This window comes from Rhinoraja longicauda, chromosome 5 (assembly GCF_053455715.1).
Source record: "Rhinoraja longicauda isolate Sanriku21f chromosome 5, sRhiLon1.1, whole genome shotgun sequence".
NCBI lineage: Eukaryota > Metazoa > Chordata > Chondrichthyes > Rajiformes > Arhynchobatidae > Rhinoraja > Rhinoraja longicauda.
Window position 1 is genome coordinate 43,390,767 of NC_135957.1, and position 16,680 is coordinate 43,407,446.

Here is a 16,680-nt window from a genome sequence, read left to right on the forward strand (position 1 = left end):
TTTTTAAATAGAACTGGTAGGCATGAAAGAAAATAATTTCCATCTTCTGTCAAAGACGGAGAGGAATCAGACGGAGTAGTGGAAGAAGGTGGCATAGAATTGATGGCTGAATTGCTTCCTCTATGTTGCAAATTTTCTATGATTCTCTGGCGTAAAAGATAAAATCACACTTGCTATTTCCAATATGATCTACACATACATTAATTTTCTCCTCCAAACCATGGATCACTTTTGAATCCTCAAATGAACTTCCATCTTGTCTGCTGTGGGAGGCCACATTTACAGCAAAACTCCAACAGGAAAGGTGTGAGAACTAAAAATAGGAAAAGAAAACCAAGCAATCTCAAACAATAAAGTAATGCCGCAATTAAAACAGCTGAAATTATCTCATACATGTAGTGGAGGAATCAGGACAAGTGCACCCTAATATTCCAAAGCCAGCTTCACAAATATTCTACACTAGCTCAGAATAGCTTGGTTCAACTATGAATCAAAATAAAGAGTATATTTTATATTCAGTTAATAGAGAAAATAGTTTTATTTTGACTGGATACTTTGATTATGTGGAAAAAAATATTTTTCAAAAACAAGGTTTCACATTCACGCTGTTTAAGGGTTAAGTTAAACAGTTCTAATGTATAGAGGAAGAATGCATGCGATGACATATTTTATATTTAAGAGAAACAAAAATGTAATGAACAGAATAGGACTTGTAAAGGAAATACACTGTATGTGATGAAAACATTAAAGCTGGAGGCTAAAGTTGGCACTGGGAACATACAACAGAAGCACAGAAATTTATAGCACAAAATGAGACTTAGTCCATCGTGCTTGTGCTGATACTAAAAATTCAAGCTCTGCCTTATCACATGCCTATACATTTTACAGATCACATTACATGGGAAAAACCCTTCAGCCAACCACATGAGCAGAGTCCAATGGGTACCAGCTACACCATTCCAACATTTCCTCTTACATCCTGATCAACTCCTCCCTAAAACAATCCTTCCACCACCCATCTTACACGAGGGGCAATTTCTGCAGTGCCCAATTAACCTCAATGCATGTGGGAGGTATCCGGAGCACCTGGAAAAATCCCATAGTCACAGGTAGAATATGCAAACTCTACATTTCAGAGTTGTTTGTTTTTTAGCTATAGCCGGAGGTACTATCTGTAGTGTCACCATGATGCTTCTGTCCATTACCACATATGGAAACAAATTTTCTTTCAATTCATGGAAAAGTGTATAAAGGATTTGTAAAGGATAGAGATATGAAGATAAACATGAAAAAGTACACATATTTGGCATGAGAATTCATCTTGATTGAAAGGAATACGAAGGCAGACTTCCAACTTGCCACCAGGCATAAAACTAACTTTGCAAACTAGCCAACTATTGTAAACTCTGCTTGATTTTAATTAGTAAATCAATGAACGGATTGAAAATTGATCTGTATTTCTGATGTGCAAGAATTTTACAAAATGTAAGTGTACCGTTTTGAGACTTTGAAAGCCAACAAACTAAAATAATCAAAAATAATGAACGAGAACCCATTGGAAATTATCTCAAGCTCATTTCCCCAACTCAGCATTTGTGCACCCTTTTACCTTACTCAGCCAGCTTACAGAAATCAGACCAAAACAGGGCATAGATTACATATTCAAACAAATTGGCATGATTTCAAAACCGACAAGTATTTTTAAGCCTCATCCAACTGGACTGCAAACAATAAAATTGTGTCTCAGTTGATATGACTTTGCTGTGTGGTTTCTCATGGTCAGATGTTCACATCAAGATGCAATTCTCTGGCTGATTGATATCAACTAATTTAATTTGGTTTCTTTCCTACCTGGCACTTTGTAACAAAAATGTTAGACTGACCTTATAAAGTACTGAAAGTAAAACTATGCATGAATTGTGTTCAAGGTACTGCTTACTTTGAAGAATGGGTGCTGGCAAAACCAACTGATTTGTGTTATGTTGGTTTTGCTTCATGAATCTAACCACAAAGTATTACATTAAACTGCTGCATTAAGCTGCTCAAAATGTTACTGTTGATTCTTTGCAAAAAGTACTGGGGCATTATCATTAATAAAATGCATTCATTTTTAAAATGTATTTATCTTTCATGATCTGAGCCTCACCAGATGGTCTAGCATTGATTGAATATTCCTGATTGTGACAGAAATGGTGATGGTAATTTTCTTAAACCACTGCAGTCCTTCTGAAGGCACTCCCACACAACTGTTGTAGAAGGAGTTAAAGTATTCGGACTCAATGATATTGTAGTCATGAATGTACATTCCCAAGTCAGTATGGTGATAGGAAGGAGAGGTGTTCCCATGTTTCCACTACCCTTGTTATGCCATGTGGCCATGGGAGTAGCTGTCAGAGTATTAAAATGGAGATACACGTGACCGCAGATGCATAAACGAACAAAAAACTGCTGTGAGAACTCAGCAGGTCAGGCAGATTTTCTTTTGCAATTAAATATAAACCTGGGAATCACTCATTTTCTCTCATCCCACAAAATAATCTGCAGCTGGCCATAAACCAGGAAATAGTTTACCAGTAAATATGCAAATCAGATTACTACCAAAATATGCTCAGTCCCTATCTTTGGAATATGTTGTCAGAAAGTCTTCCAAAAGCAAAAATAGAACTCTGAAATAAAAACAGGAAATCCCAGAAATACTCTGCATGTAGGACCGTATTTGTAGAGGAGAAAGAGAGTCAATGTTTTGAATCAATGACCCTTCATGATTCTAATGCTAAACTAGGAATAGAAATGACAAGAGGGAAGATGCAATTTCTTAAGGCGTCTGAACAGATGACCTCAGTTTTGCCATGACTAAGTGCACATTACAGCATTTCTCCAGCATGAAGACCCAGGACGTCTCAATGGTTAATGATAATCAGGAAACTTCAGTAGCTTTAAGGCCGAGTTATCAAGAGTAGAGAGGGCAGACAGAGAAGTCAGCTAGCTAATAGCTTTCAAGTAACTATGTAAAGTCCACAATTATATTGCCAGCTGCAAAGATGATGAATCAGTCTGAAATCTGCACCTCCCTTTCTTGCATACACTTTGCATTAGTGATTGACTGTACTTCAATCCATTGTGGACGAAATGATGTTATATGTCCTTAGTGACCTGTTTACTAAGTCTTGATAAAATTAAATATATCCAATTTCCTCATACTTCAAGAATGATAGGTCTGTTGGCTCTTAGATTCAACAAAGCTGACGCTAAGTAGATGAGGTATTTGTCAAATCAACAATACACCAATTTCAAAGAATATTTGTTTTATTATCACTCGCATCCTTTCAGATTGGACATTGGGATTTGCAACAGCACCATTCTAAACAAATTAATTTTTATTTCCCCATTGTCAACATCATATATTAGACCAGTTAATACTAAGCTAAATAAATTTATGCATCAAAATAACATATTGTTCAAAATATTTGTTACAGAGGGTAACAATTTGTTTTGTAGCGCACAGTTGTAGGATACAATAAAATGTCAGCCATAACTAAGCTAATTACTGTCCACCACGGTGGCACAGTGGCGCAGTAGCAGAGTTGCTGCCTTACAGCGCCAGGTTCCTGGGTTCAATCCTGACTACGGATGTTGTCTGCACAGAGTTTGTACATTCTTCTTGTGACCAAGTGGGTTTTCTCAGACACTTAAGTATGGCGGAACATGTTAACGGTGATGATTCAGGCTCATCAGAAGTCAAAGACTGATGCCAAGATACAAATTCCCAGTTGGCAGTACTTAACACAATATATTGTAGTGCCAATGCAATGAAGTAAAATGAATAAATTTCAGAGGCAGAAGACAATGCATAAATGCTACTTTGTAGTATATTTAGTAAGATTGACCGAGGACGAATTATGAGGTATACATCTCTTATATCATGTACATAAAATGCAAACGTGGGATGTTAAGAACCGTACCTACAAGAGAGGCACATAGCATCCCAAATTTATTCTCTCTTCACTATCAATTACTTTTTTTTGTATTGTAGCACTTCCTTTAAAATCAATTTTGAACTGGAAGTGGGGACTGGTTTGGGAGCATGGCGGAGAGGCCACAGGTTTATTTTGGTCAAAACAGTTGTTGATTAATACAAAACTTATGAGCTCAAAATACTGACGAGACTGAAAACATAGAGGCTGTAATGTGGTTCTGACAGGGAACAGTATGTCTTATTTGCTTAAGAAATTTATAAAGAAAGAATGGCCATTAACTTAAATAGCTGAGAATAAAACGGACTACAGCACATCATCTGCATCATCAAATGTCCATTAAGCACCTACTTCATTTTTATTTCCATAAATTCAAAGGAACATCCAGTGAGATGTACAACAGGCTCAGCATTAGCGTTCGATCTATCAAGGAAGGTTAATACCCACCTCACTTACGACTTTTGACTAAAAACTGGATTATCTGATTACTTTACATTAAACCACATGTGGAAACTTACATTATGTAACCACGTGTTAAAAATTTGGAGTTATTGGTTCATTCGAAAGAAATAGCCATTAAGTCAACTACATTCCAAAATCTAAGGCCGGTATTACAATCATATTTTAAATGTATCCAGTCTACTTTTCCACGAGGTTTATCCTCTAACAAGTTAATATAGATGCACTCTAACATATACTCAGATATACAATCTGAGCAAATATCCATAACAGACAGAAGTTTGATACATCAGACCCAGAATTTGTAGAATATCACAAAGCAAAACCCCACTTAAAGCACATTATAAGGCATCAGTAATATCATGGCTTCTCTCCATATTTTTCTGGAGATATTAATGACTACTACTTAATCTATTTCCCCAGGTTACAAATCTCCCAGAGGAGGGACAACTTCCTCTTGCAGAATGGATATGTAAGATTTGTGAAAGGCACTAACAACCAGCAATCTGAATCATGCGCCAGAGTAAAACAACAAAAGTACATATGGAAGATTGATAGAATGTATACCAACTGAGTATGAGCATTAATAACACATTTAGATGATAGATAAAAAACAGTAACACATTTATATCATGTCTTCCATGGGCCTGAGATCACCCTCAAATGCTTGACAGCTAGTGAATTAGTTTTTTGATGAGGAAGCATATCAAGAGACCCTGATCAAGTAACAAATAAGCAAAAATTGATGTGCAAGGTAAGTTACAGTATCAAAATAAGGTGTTCTAACAAAAAAAAACATATTATTTTTGAACGTATCATAGGCACCGACGGCAGAAATTTGCTGGTTGCTCCCCAAAGATAGGACCCATAATTTGTTGATAGGTAGATGGACTCTAGACTGTGAGTTTCTAGAGTGCTACACACAATGTACATACTTTGCTCACTGTAAAACACTTTGCAATTAATCTCAAAACAGAACTGCAGATTTAGAATATGAAATATTTTGTTATTCATCATCATCATATCATCATATATATACAGCCGGAAACAGGCCTTTTCGGCCCACCAAGTCCGTGCCGCCCAGCGATCCCCGTACATTAACACTATCCTACACCCACTAGGGACAATTTTTACATTTACCCAGCCAATTAACCTACATACCTGTACGTCTTTGGAGTTATTGTTTCATGTATCTCAGTATTTATGTTATGCTGGCATTCATGTAACAAATGCATCAGGTAGGGTTTCACCCCATCACTGTAATTTATCACAGGACAACTTTGTCACTGTTTGTCTTTCAGCTTATATGTTAAAACCTACTTTTTAGTCCAAGTTGAAGGTCAACTGATCCAATATCAACTTTTAATTAATAACCCTCCCAAGAATTAGTTTGACTGCTCTGAACATGCAACACTATTGGGTACAGCTAGTGTTTGATGGAACACTTATCTTGACTGGCAGAGGTTCAAGTAATCACATTCTGAACTTGGAACTTGGTCTCCAATAGCATAATAATTTCCTGGGAATTACAGTTCTTTTGCATGCAGAAGAAATATAAACCCTGGCAACTGCTGTGCACAAATGGACTGAAAACTGAGCACTCAATATTTATATTCATGCAATCTGCCATCTTAACACCTGGAACATCTGGCAATGGAGTAAGGTTACGGTTTTCTGTCCAGTGGTTGTTGACAGTAACAGAAAATAATGTGTCATCGTTTTGTTCAAAGACTGTGGTATAGGTACCGCATTAAAAATTATTTTGATTTCCCGATTGCTTCTGAGGTCCAGGATATTGTGAATGCATTGTTAATGGGAATTTTAAATTCATTAGGAGATATAAAGACTCACATGATCTTGTCTGGTCCAATCCTACTCATTCATTTTCTTCTCATTTGTTCAACTCTCTGATGTTATAATCAACCAATGTTGAAGGTAATTAGCTAAAGTACAGTATAGATAGTTTTCCCAGTTACCTCAAAATAAAATAAAATGTTCAGGCATATAAATATAATCTTTTTAGGAGAATGAATATATTTCAATTCAGTTCTCATAATTTCCTTCCAAGTTTTGAACAGCACTATTTTTGGATAAATAGGAATGGAAAACTGGATAGAGCCTATCAACAACAAGATGTAACATGCTCAGCAAACAATACATGTATCCATCAATCATATATAAAAATACTGTCAGCTGCAGGCACAAAGCATGCTTGGAGCTATAAGCTACGAGACAAGACCACAGTGCCTATTCAGGTTGGAATTATGGGTTTCTGAAGCTCAATTAATATTTTTAAAAATCAGGCTTCCAAGACAGGCTCGGGAACCCATTAGAAATGCTAGACATTCTAAACACAGAATTCTACTGATAATTTACTCACAACTTCACTGATTCATTTTTTCAACATTATATCATTGGCTTGATAGAAAATCAAACTTTGAAGTCAAAAAGTATTCTAAAATATTGTGAAAGTCAACGGTGTGCCAGCTTTATTGCTTTTGAAACTAAATTGGCTGCATTCATAGATTATTAGTATATGTTTGTTAAAAACCTATATGCTCATTTAAATTACTGTTGATAAATGTATTAATTATGAATTAATTTCTAAACATGAATGCTAAGCCAACCGAGTGCACAAATTATGCAAATAACCACATAAAACACGTGATTCTAAAATACAATGAACAGAGAGATCAAAAGCTATATTTCAATGGATTGATGCTCATTTTTGCAAGAATAAAGCAAAAATGTTCAATTTCTGCTTGCATCTTCACTACGGTCATTTTCATCTGACAATTAAAATCATAATCATACCTTTCGGTCAATAATTGGAACCCGAGGAATGTTTAGCTATTAATTACCAATCATAGTGCCAGTCATGCTGCATGGAAATAGGCCCTTCAGCCCAACATGCCAACCAATATGCCCCAGCTACACTATTTGCACCTGCCTGCGTTTGGCCCATATCCCTATAAACCTTTCCTACCCATGAACTTATCCAAATGTCTTTTAGATGTAATAGTAGATGGGCATTCTTTTGTTATTGTTGTTTTTTAAATTATTTTAAAAACAACTTAACATGATGCCAAGCTTAAGTAATTTCATTATTCATTAATTGTGTCTTGAAGGTACAGAACTGATTTTTCACAAGGAACGTTTCCCAGAAACTTGAAAAACACTAATGAGTTTGTATGATGTTACAAACTAAAACTTGAGCGAAGGTAAGTATTTCTGACTCGAATAAATTGCAAATATTCATGTTGTGAATGATCTTATGCAGTTTAACTGAGGCATGAAGTTATGAGCAGCTACTGAAGGGAGACGATGCTATCAATGGGGTAATACTCCTGCCACTCATTTGAATTTAATTGCAATATCCTTAGTGAAATTGCAACATGATTCCACTGGGAGAAATTTAGATGCATGGGCAGGTGAATCATTGTATTCCAAGCTAAATGAAACTGATCAATGAATTTGATAGAGCAATATTCTCTGTAGCAAAAACTTAGTAAATATCAAACAAAAACCTATGTGGTATTGCAGGCAATGTTATTATTTGAACATAATCATATCACCTGACAGGAACTTCTTTGTTGACCAGTTTGATCTACTGGAAATTGGGATAACAAAAAGTTCTTCTTTACAAAATGCAAAATATGACTTTCTGGTAACAAATAAAATTAACGAAGAAATAAACTTGTATTCCCAAAGTATTTTACAGCCAATTAAATAATTGTTATATGAATGAAAACAACCAAATTGAACAACATTCTACATACAGATAGAAGAGGCATAATGGTTAGATATTCTGCTTTATCATGTATGAGAGATACGTCTCATGAAAACTCCCTAGCTTAACCCCATTTTTTAAAATGGTCATCATGCATGTCACTGACTATGTGCAAGATAGTTATTACATCTGCGTACTCTAAATTTAATCTTGTACAGTAACTTAGTTGTCCAAATTGACAAGTCACTGTTGTCACTGTTTTCAACAGTTAAGTATACTTTTGTTTTAGGTAGGTAGTTATAATGATTTCAACAATTACTTGAATTGATTAATGCACACTCATTTTCTTGTTGGTTATTTCTTAAAAATGAAATTAAAGTGATACAAGTCACAATGGTCCAAGAGCATACGATGTCAACTTTGACATTAAATTTGGTAGTCAGCCAGATGCATCTGTCGCTAGCTTGTGGGTTGTCAAGGAGATGTGGTCAACCTGCTGAGTGAGATAAACTGCTAATTGGCACCACTGGAGGATTCAACTGCATGAAAAATACATACTTTTTTGTTTAAGGTGATGTACCTGCCAAAGGAATGTTGCAATTGAATGGTTAATCATGTTGTTTGGGAAATTAAAATGTCCAAACAAAATCAAATATTTAAATGTGCTTGCTTCCTTCTTACAAGGTACAAATGTTTCACTCTATTTTCTGGCGCAACAAAGAGTTTCCATTTTTAAATTATATTTAACAAGATCCACATTATTTCATAGCCACTGGCTACAGCTTTCATCATTTCTGTTATATTTCACTCTGAACAAGCATGGGTTCAATGCAAGGTAGCAATAGCAGAACTTTGTACAAGTGAGCTGAATTTATTGTCAACATTAAGCCTTTTAGTTAGCAAGTTTGAAAGGATAAATTTGAACGAAGGCCAAACTATTAGCTGCCTTTATGAAACGTCACCAAGGCATGGATCCAAGACAGCCCAAGTTTTGAAAATTATTTTCTGATACAATTTTACTTACTGTTCCAAACAATTCTATTTACTTTGTCAGCACCATGAATACATCACATCAATAAAACTTATTCCTTCCGGAAATGAACCAACATTCAGCTGCTCAGATTTACACAATCTGAAATATCCAACCAATGCGCAACACCTACAACTTTCTCTGAAGATCCTTGTTTCAAGAGAGCATAAATTGAATCAAAAGTACTATATTCAGAACACCAAATGTATGCAAAATCTGTGACGATCTCTTTGATTTTACACCCACTTCTTTACTAGTGTGAATTTAAATGAATTTTCTAATGCAAAGTAGCTCCAAATAAGCATGGAATATGCATGACTTTAATGAAAGCCCCATGTTACTGACAACAAAATGAATGGCTATTAATCATATGCAAGCCCATTCAACCACCTTTAACGTAAACATATACAGGTGAAAATACTGGACTATGTCAGCAAAAATTCAAATACTAATAACTAGCAAAAATTATTCAGATTCCACAAAATGCCAAATGCGGTATCTATTTCATGATGCAGTGATTTTTCAGTGCAATTTCAATTATTTTTTAAATGACTTCAAGAATTTCACAGAAAAGTTTATAAAAATTTCAAATGATATCCAATATCTTTGTTTTATTGTCGTAGAGCACAAGAAAGGAATGACATTTCACTGCCCTGATCATCTGCCTTTGTATCACAAAGGCAGAGTCTGTGTTGAATAACTTGCATTTTAAATTATTTCCCAGAAGGGTTGATTCAGTGAAGGTGGCACAAAATGAAACAGCTTATTTTGACAGTTATCAGTCATTTCTAACATACTTGAACTAAAGAGTAACATTTTAATTCTATGTAATATGGGACTGTGATAAAGATGGGAACAGCAACAGCTGTGATTGTAATGTCACAATAGCAGCAGCAATTGAGCTAATGCACATGCATTTGTGTTCATAAGCATTGTGTGTAAGATAGATGATTTCTTTATGGTAAGCAGAATGACAACCACGAAGGGGCATGATTGAAGGCATATATTTACAAAAAGAATTATAGTCCTACAAAATGCAAACAGAGTGAGTTCAAAGAGTCAGAGAGCGAGAAAGAGAAAGAAAAAACAAGGATAACCTGTCAAGGAGTCAGAAGGAGAAACATCGATGAACAGACAAACCAGAGTCAGTCAGTGAGGTGCAAGAAGCAAAGAAATTGAGACAACTAGGCAGAGAATAGAGATAGCTTGTTAATAAAGCTAGTGGAGCAACATCTCATTATGGATGCCGATTCTTCCACGATATTTGGTTTTAAATTTAGATTCATGCAAACTTCACAGAGGTTATAAAAATAATCAATTTGAACAGTATTTTAGGAGATTGTACTCATTTTCTTGCAGTACTTGTCAAAAAACTAAACTTAACCATTTTGTCTTCTTATCAAATAATGCTCAGTAGATTTGGGATAAATAGAATCATGGCAAAGAATCTCAGATTCTAGTTGTCTCATTTTTTTCAGTCCTAACTGTTAATAATAATTCCCACTTGCATTTTGACTAAAGGGTCAATTAAGTTTAAAGCAGATATACCAGCAACTTCAAAAGGTATCCATTTCTAACATCTCTTTCTCCTGGCTTTCGATAATTTAGAACACCCAAAAGGGGAGCATATGATTGAAATTACATATTTAATTGTTTTTTTTAAAAGATACATACCGTTAAAACTTGCCCAGAAACATGCAGCTTTTGGGCCATGATTGTGTGACAGAGAAAGAAAACTTACTCTGGCATCCATCAATACTCAGTGAGCTTCCAATTAAGTGCAGGATAACAAGAGATATAGAGCTGAAACACAACATATCTCTGAACAAGGAAGGGAAAAATCAGACCGTCTGATGACCAACGTCAATCTTACTTACCTTTGAATGGCAGGATTTGCAGCATCACCACCAAGAGTAATTATTTATGGTGCACGGACATTTTAGAGAGAAGGGAAGTGACTGAAAATTGCTTTTTTTTTCAGTGTTGCTTAAAAATGATTCTCGTTTGAAAGTGGTTCAAGATGCACAAGAATTCACTCATAAAGGTCTAGGACTATTAGTTATTCAAACTACTGTCAGGAGTTATTTATTGTACTCCATCCTTATTTGTGCAACTGAACACCAACTGAAAGTGAAACTCATTTTAAGAGGTTTGAAATGCTTAGTGTTTACTCACTCTTACAGGAGCCAACTTTTAGTTGACTAATTGCAATGGCAAAATAATTCTGACATGTGTCAACCAGATTTTATCATAACAGAACCACGCACAAGATGTCAATTGTGAGGGGGAGGGGGGGGGGGATTAAAGACCATTCTCAATCGACAATCATTTTCCTAGGGGCTTAAATCTGGAAAATCAATGTTTTCATTTATTATACCAAATTTCTGTAATAACTGCATTTTCACCCCTTATTCCTTACATTTAAATCTCAAGAGCAAGCGCGATTGTAAGCAATTCCCATCAAGTCCACAAAGTTTTCCTTAAGTTTAATATCTCCAAAGCAAGATTTCTCGCTAGAGAGAATTTTTTTAAACCTACATTCCAAATGTCAGCCAGTCAGTCGTCCGATATTATGGAAAGAAAGTTGGAATGGTTTTTAGTTCGATTTGCAGTCCCAGAGTCAAGCGGTCAGCTGAGGATGATGCCGTGGTCGGTGCTCATCAACCGAGGGGCCAAGTGTCTTTCCCTACAATAGGAGGAGGTGCAAGGTCCGTGAACATACACTCGCCCTTGGCCCATGCATCCCTTTGATCTGGTGCAACTTGACCTTGGTGCCAACTCAAAGCTGTGCGTGGGTGCAAGAGGCAGCCCCCCGTGGCTCGCGGGGAGCCGCGCGCACCGGGTGGGGGCGAGGGACGGAGGGAGGTGCTCCCTGGCGGCCCTGGGGACAGGAGAGGACTGGAGGCGGCAGAGCCCCTCCACGCCGCCCTCCCCATGAGTGCAAAGAGTTCAGAGTTGGTGCTGACTTTTTTTTCCGCCTGCGCTATGCGACAATCCCAGAATGCAACGCCTGATAGGTCGGCACTACCACTACCCACCCCCACCAACCCCCCAAAAAAATATAAACCCAAGGTGCAATCAGCAAGATCCCAGTCCCAAAGCAGGGCAAGAATTCAATTGGAAAGTCAGAAAGGAAAGGAAACGAGCGGATGTCGCCCGAACATGGCCGAGAGTTGGCGAAGATCGGTCCCGGTCCTGCCGACCTGCGCCAACCTTATGGGAACAACAAAGAAATGCAAAGAATAAAGTGCAAAGTGCTAAAATCGTAAAGAATCATTTCTTACCATCTGCGTCTCAACTCCTTCTTCCGGGGCAGGGTTTGTGTTGGTATTGGACGGCATCATGGGATCAGATTTAATAGATTGCTAGATTTTATGTATAATAAAGGGGAGAAGTGCCTTCTGTCCTTCAGCTTTCCCTTGTCTGCAAAAACAAAACAAAACAGAAAGGAAACAAATGATGATTTTGGAACTGCAAAAGCAAGACTCGATTTCTTAGTGTATTCAGTTATTTTAGCAGTCCGGGGCTCTTGCCACCTTAGCGAAAATGCTAGCCGTTCCAGGCAGTGGCGTTCAGTTAGGAGCTGGACAGTTGTTGCCAACCATTTTTTCTATTAAGCATCGTACCGATCGTCACTAAACGTCAGGTCGTAACAGTTGCACAACAGGCTGGACATTACTGTCGTTTATGCCTCCCTTGGAAAAATAAAGCCCGTAACAGATCACTATCACATTGAATGAGCCCCCCCCCCCCTTCCTCTCTTTCTCTCTCTGTTATAACATGGCGGTTTTGACATGGTGCCAAAATGCGCATTTTGTTGCCTTACTCGCTATGGCCAGAGGATAGAGGGACCCTTTTTCAAATTGGAAAGCATCTCTTCTTTTCATTTTATTAGCAGCGTTTCATTCTCACGTTCCGCTTGGTCAGCGTTTTCCATTTTCCCTCATCTTTGTCAAGCCTGCCAGCAACACTTCAAATTCGCCCAGATTCCCTTCTTTCTACACCTCACTGGCAAGAATCTCCCGTCCAAAATATATCCATATACATGTCCATATATATCGCTCGATCGGTAACTAGTCTTCAAATATGTGGGAACAATTGAATATAACAAAGTCGAATGATACTCCTGATCTCCTTGAAATATGCAGTGTTCCTATCATATTGTGCGTTACGTATTACATTACTGGATTAAGTGTTTTCCAAAATGATTCGGCTTTTTGTGTTGATCCGTGCGATTCAAAAGAACAGCCAGAATAATACCGGCCACAGCTGTGGTTGGCATGTCCAAAGTAAAATAATTTGACTGAAATTGAAATAGAAACCATTGTATGTTAACGTGCAAATAAATACCCCCCCCCCCCCCACACCACCACCCGTTAATGCAGAGAACAAAAATAAGAATACAAGCTGTTTCCTCGAAACACTGAGTTGTGATCTGATTGATAATTAGAGCTCTAGTTTGTGTTTTGACTCACAAACGGTGACCTCAGCTGGTCCGATTGTACCAGAACTGATCACTGTGTATCAGTGTTACAATAATAGAAACGATGGAGGATGAGGGAAAAAATAACGCCCCGTCAAAATATTGGACTGAGCACCTGTTGCTATGGAAAATCCTACATGCATTTGCCATGTGTGATGTTGTACTTGGCAGTGAGAAAGCTTTTCTGGAGCCTTCCATTGCTTTCCCCCCCCCGTCCTTCATCTACAATCATTGGGAATAGCTCGCTAACATGGCGTCTGCTGACTTTAAACTTCAGGTTAACCTTCATAGACCATTTCAATGCAAATAACGACATCAGGGCTCATTTACATCATGACATTCCCAAAATTATTCAGATGACCCTTTTATATAGGTCAATTGCAGTTAACTGCATCAAACAGATCAATGTTAGTGTTAACAGAGTAAACTATATTTTGTACAATTGCAAGAAATGGATTAACTAAAATGGAATAACTTTAAAAGTAAATACAAGGAAAAATCTCAGAATCCTGACGCCCATGAAAATGGGTTGCACCGAAGACATTGGTGCTTGATTATGTAATGTAGGTAGCAAAACTGCTGCACTTTGTTGCAGATTAAAGTGACATTATGGAATCAAAAAATAAAACACGCACCGACATGTTTAGCAGGGACAGATGTTTATATCTGAATATGTGTGGAAGCGCACACAAAATCTATTTTTCTTCAACAACCATTACCCCCCCCCCCCCCCCCAACACTAGACACATACAGCACCACCACCCAGGTTTGCGTGCAGGTGGGGCAAGGTACGTCCATCGTGACTTCACTCGCGCAACAATAATCCTCGGAGATCATTATTATTGTTCAGAAATAAAACACAAATCTCCAAAAGGGCTGCTCTGCTGAAGAATCTGATGCCATTTTGGTCAGCCGGCGCTGTTAAAAAGCGAGTAGTAGACGTGCCAGAGACCGAGCATAAGTGGGTTTGGAAGGCAGCCAAGCTTCAGATGATAAACCGGCTTTAGCTGCAGTGAATACTAACACGTACCAAGGCTTAGCTACATTTTTGTTCGATGCAAGCCTTTAAAAAAAAATTCACACACACGGACTCGACTAAATACACTGAACGAATCTTTTAGGTGTCGGACACTTCCTCCGTTTAATCGGAGAACGTAGTCCCTCCCGATACAAACCTCCCAAGTTCACGGTGAAAGTGAACAATCGTTAAAATATACAGGAGGACACATCTGCAGAGAGCTCTGATGGAACCTCGACACCCGCCCCAACCCCATTAAAAGGAAAAACATCACCATCTTTTACTGCTCCTACGTTTGCAATCGCATTCGAAAAGTTGAAGATCGAAAAATATATTGATTGGCTGATGAGTTTCATAGTGATCGGAGTGTAAATTACCCGTTGCCAATCCAGGCCTGGACCTTTTCCCTCGGCTGCTTCTTCCAGCGTCCTCCCCAGCCGGCGCGGCCTCCTTGAGGTCCCCTACACTTACTGCAGAGTCCTACCGGGTAGAGACGGCTTCCGCGCAGTCCTAAAGCCCGACCTACTTAGCGCTGCACTCTCACTCTCTCACTCTCTCATCCCTTGACCTCGAGATCAGTACACAAATACCTCAGCCTTGGCAATGTCACCTCCTAAAACGACTGGAAATTAATTGACTAATATCTGTCCGGTGTAACCCCATATTATTTTTAATTAATGGTATCTTCTAATTATTCCGCCTCCTAAACTTGTTTGATCATACCCATGCACCAATTAAAACTTTTACAATTCTAATTTCCATCCTGTCTCTATGGACACAGCAAGTTGAAGTCAGTAACTTATTATTTTAAACGTGCTATTTAATCCTCTGTATTACAGATCCGTGAAGGTCACCAAACAGGAGACACACAAAAAATGTGCAGAACAAAAGACAAAGTGCTGGAGGAACTCGGCAGGCCAGGCAACATCTGTGGATGGAATGGATAGATGTTGTTTCGGATCGGAACCCTTAGGAGACATAGGAGCATATTTAGGCCATTCAGCCCATCGAGTCTATCTGCCATTCAATCATGGTTGCGCTACTCTTCCCTCTCAACGTCATCCTCATTAATTACCATAAGTACAAATCAATGCTATACGTTGATAACATGAGACATTCCACTTGGCATATGCATTCGTAAGTTCTAGGAGCAGAATTAGGCCATTCGGCCCATCAAGTCTACACCGCCAATCGATCTTTCCTTCTCTGATCTATCTTTCCTTCTCAACTCCATGTTCCTGCCTTCTCCCCAAAACCCCTGACACCCATACATTCAAACTAGAATATTAAATATAGTTTTCAAACATGTGGCTAAATATCTTAACCATAGAATGGAGATTAGTTACATTATCTATTTTAGCCTTTAATAGTAACTTAGTAGTATTTAGTGATCTTTGTATTGACAAATATGTTGCCGTCCAACAGTCTCCGTCGTCTATTGTAATTCGAATGTTTGGATAATATTTCGCATTTCAGATGTTATCTGAGTTAATATGTTGTTCTGCTCAACACAAGCACATTTGGGCTGTTATATGTGTTGGCAGAAAACGTTTTTCCCCCCCAGGATTGAAAAAAATGCATCTCAATAAAGTGCAATCATTGGAGTGGCCGTACTTATGTTTCGAAAAACCATGCGGATCAGAAGGATTGTGGTAGATGGATAATGGAAACAGGCCCTTCGGCCCACCGAGTCCACGGTCACCAGTTCACACTAGTTCAACGTTAACCCACTTTCGTATCCATTCCCTACACACCCGGGGCAATTTACAGAGGCCAATTGACCCACAAACCCACTGGTTTCTGGGATGTGGGTGGAAACCGGAGCACCCAGAGTAAACCCACGTGGTCACGGAGAGAACGTGGAAACTCCACATAGACAGCACCCGAGGTCAGGATCGAACTAGGGTCTCTGGCGCTGCGAGACAGCAGCTCCACCAACTTCACCACTTTGCTTTCCGATGCCTGCAAAAGAAAATATGATAATCC

The 16,680-nt window shown here is 38.2% G+C and overlaps 1 protein-coding gene across 9 annotated transcripts in view; it reads right to left on the minus strand.

The window, feature by feature from the left end:
* Positions 1-15,190, minus strand: part of dnmt3aa (DNA (cytosine-5-)-methyltransferase 3 alpha a) — a 361,546-nt gene extending 346,356 nt beyond the window's left edge. For 8 of the 9 annotated variants that reach the window (XM_078399368.1, XM_078399367.1, XM_078399366.1 and 5 more), the window contains exons 1-2: positions 15,072-15,190; positions 12,478-12,616 (exon numbers count right to left, since the gene is read on the minus strand). In XM_078399368.1, coding sequence (XP_078255494.1) covers positions 12,478-12,537 — 60 coding nt within the window. In that variant the 5' untranslated portion in view covers positions 12,538-12,616; positions 15,072-15,190. Of the gene's footprint in view, positions 1-8,008; positions 8,044-12,477; positions 12,617-15,071 lie in introns of those variants that run through there. The other variant, XM_078399371.1, reaches the window with a different exon arrangement.
* Positions 15,191-16,680: the final 1,490 nt, after the last annotated feature.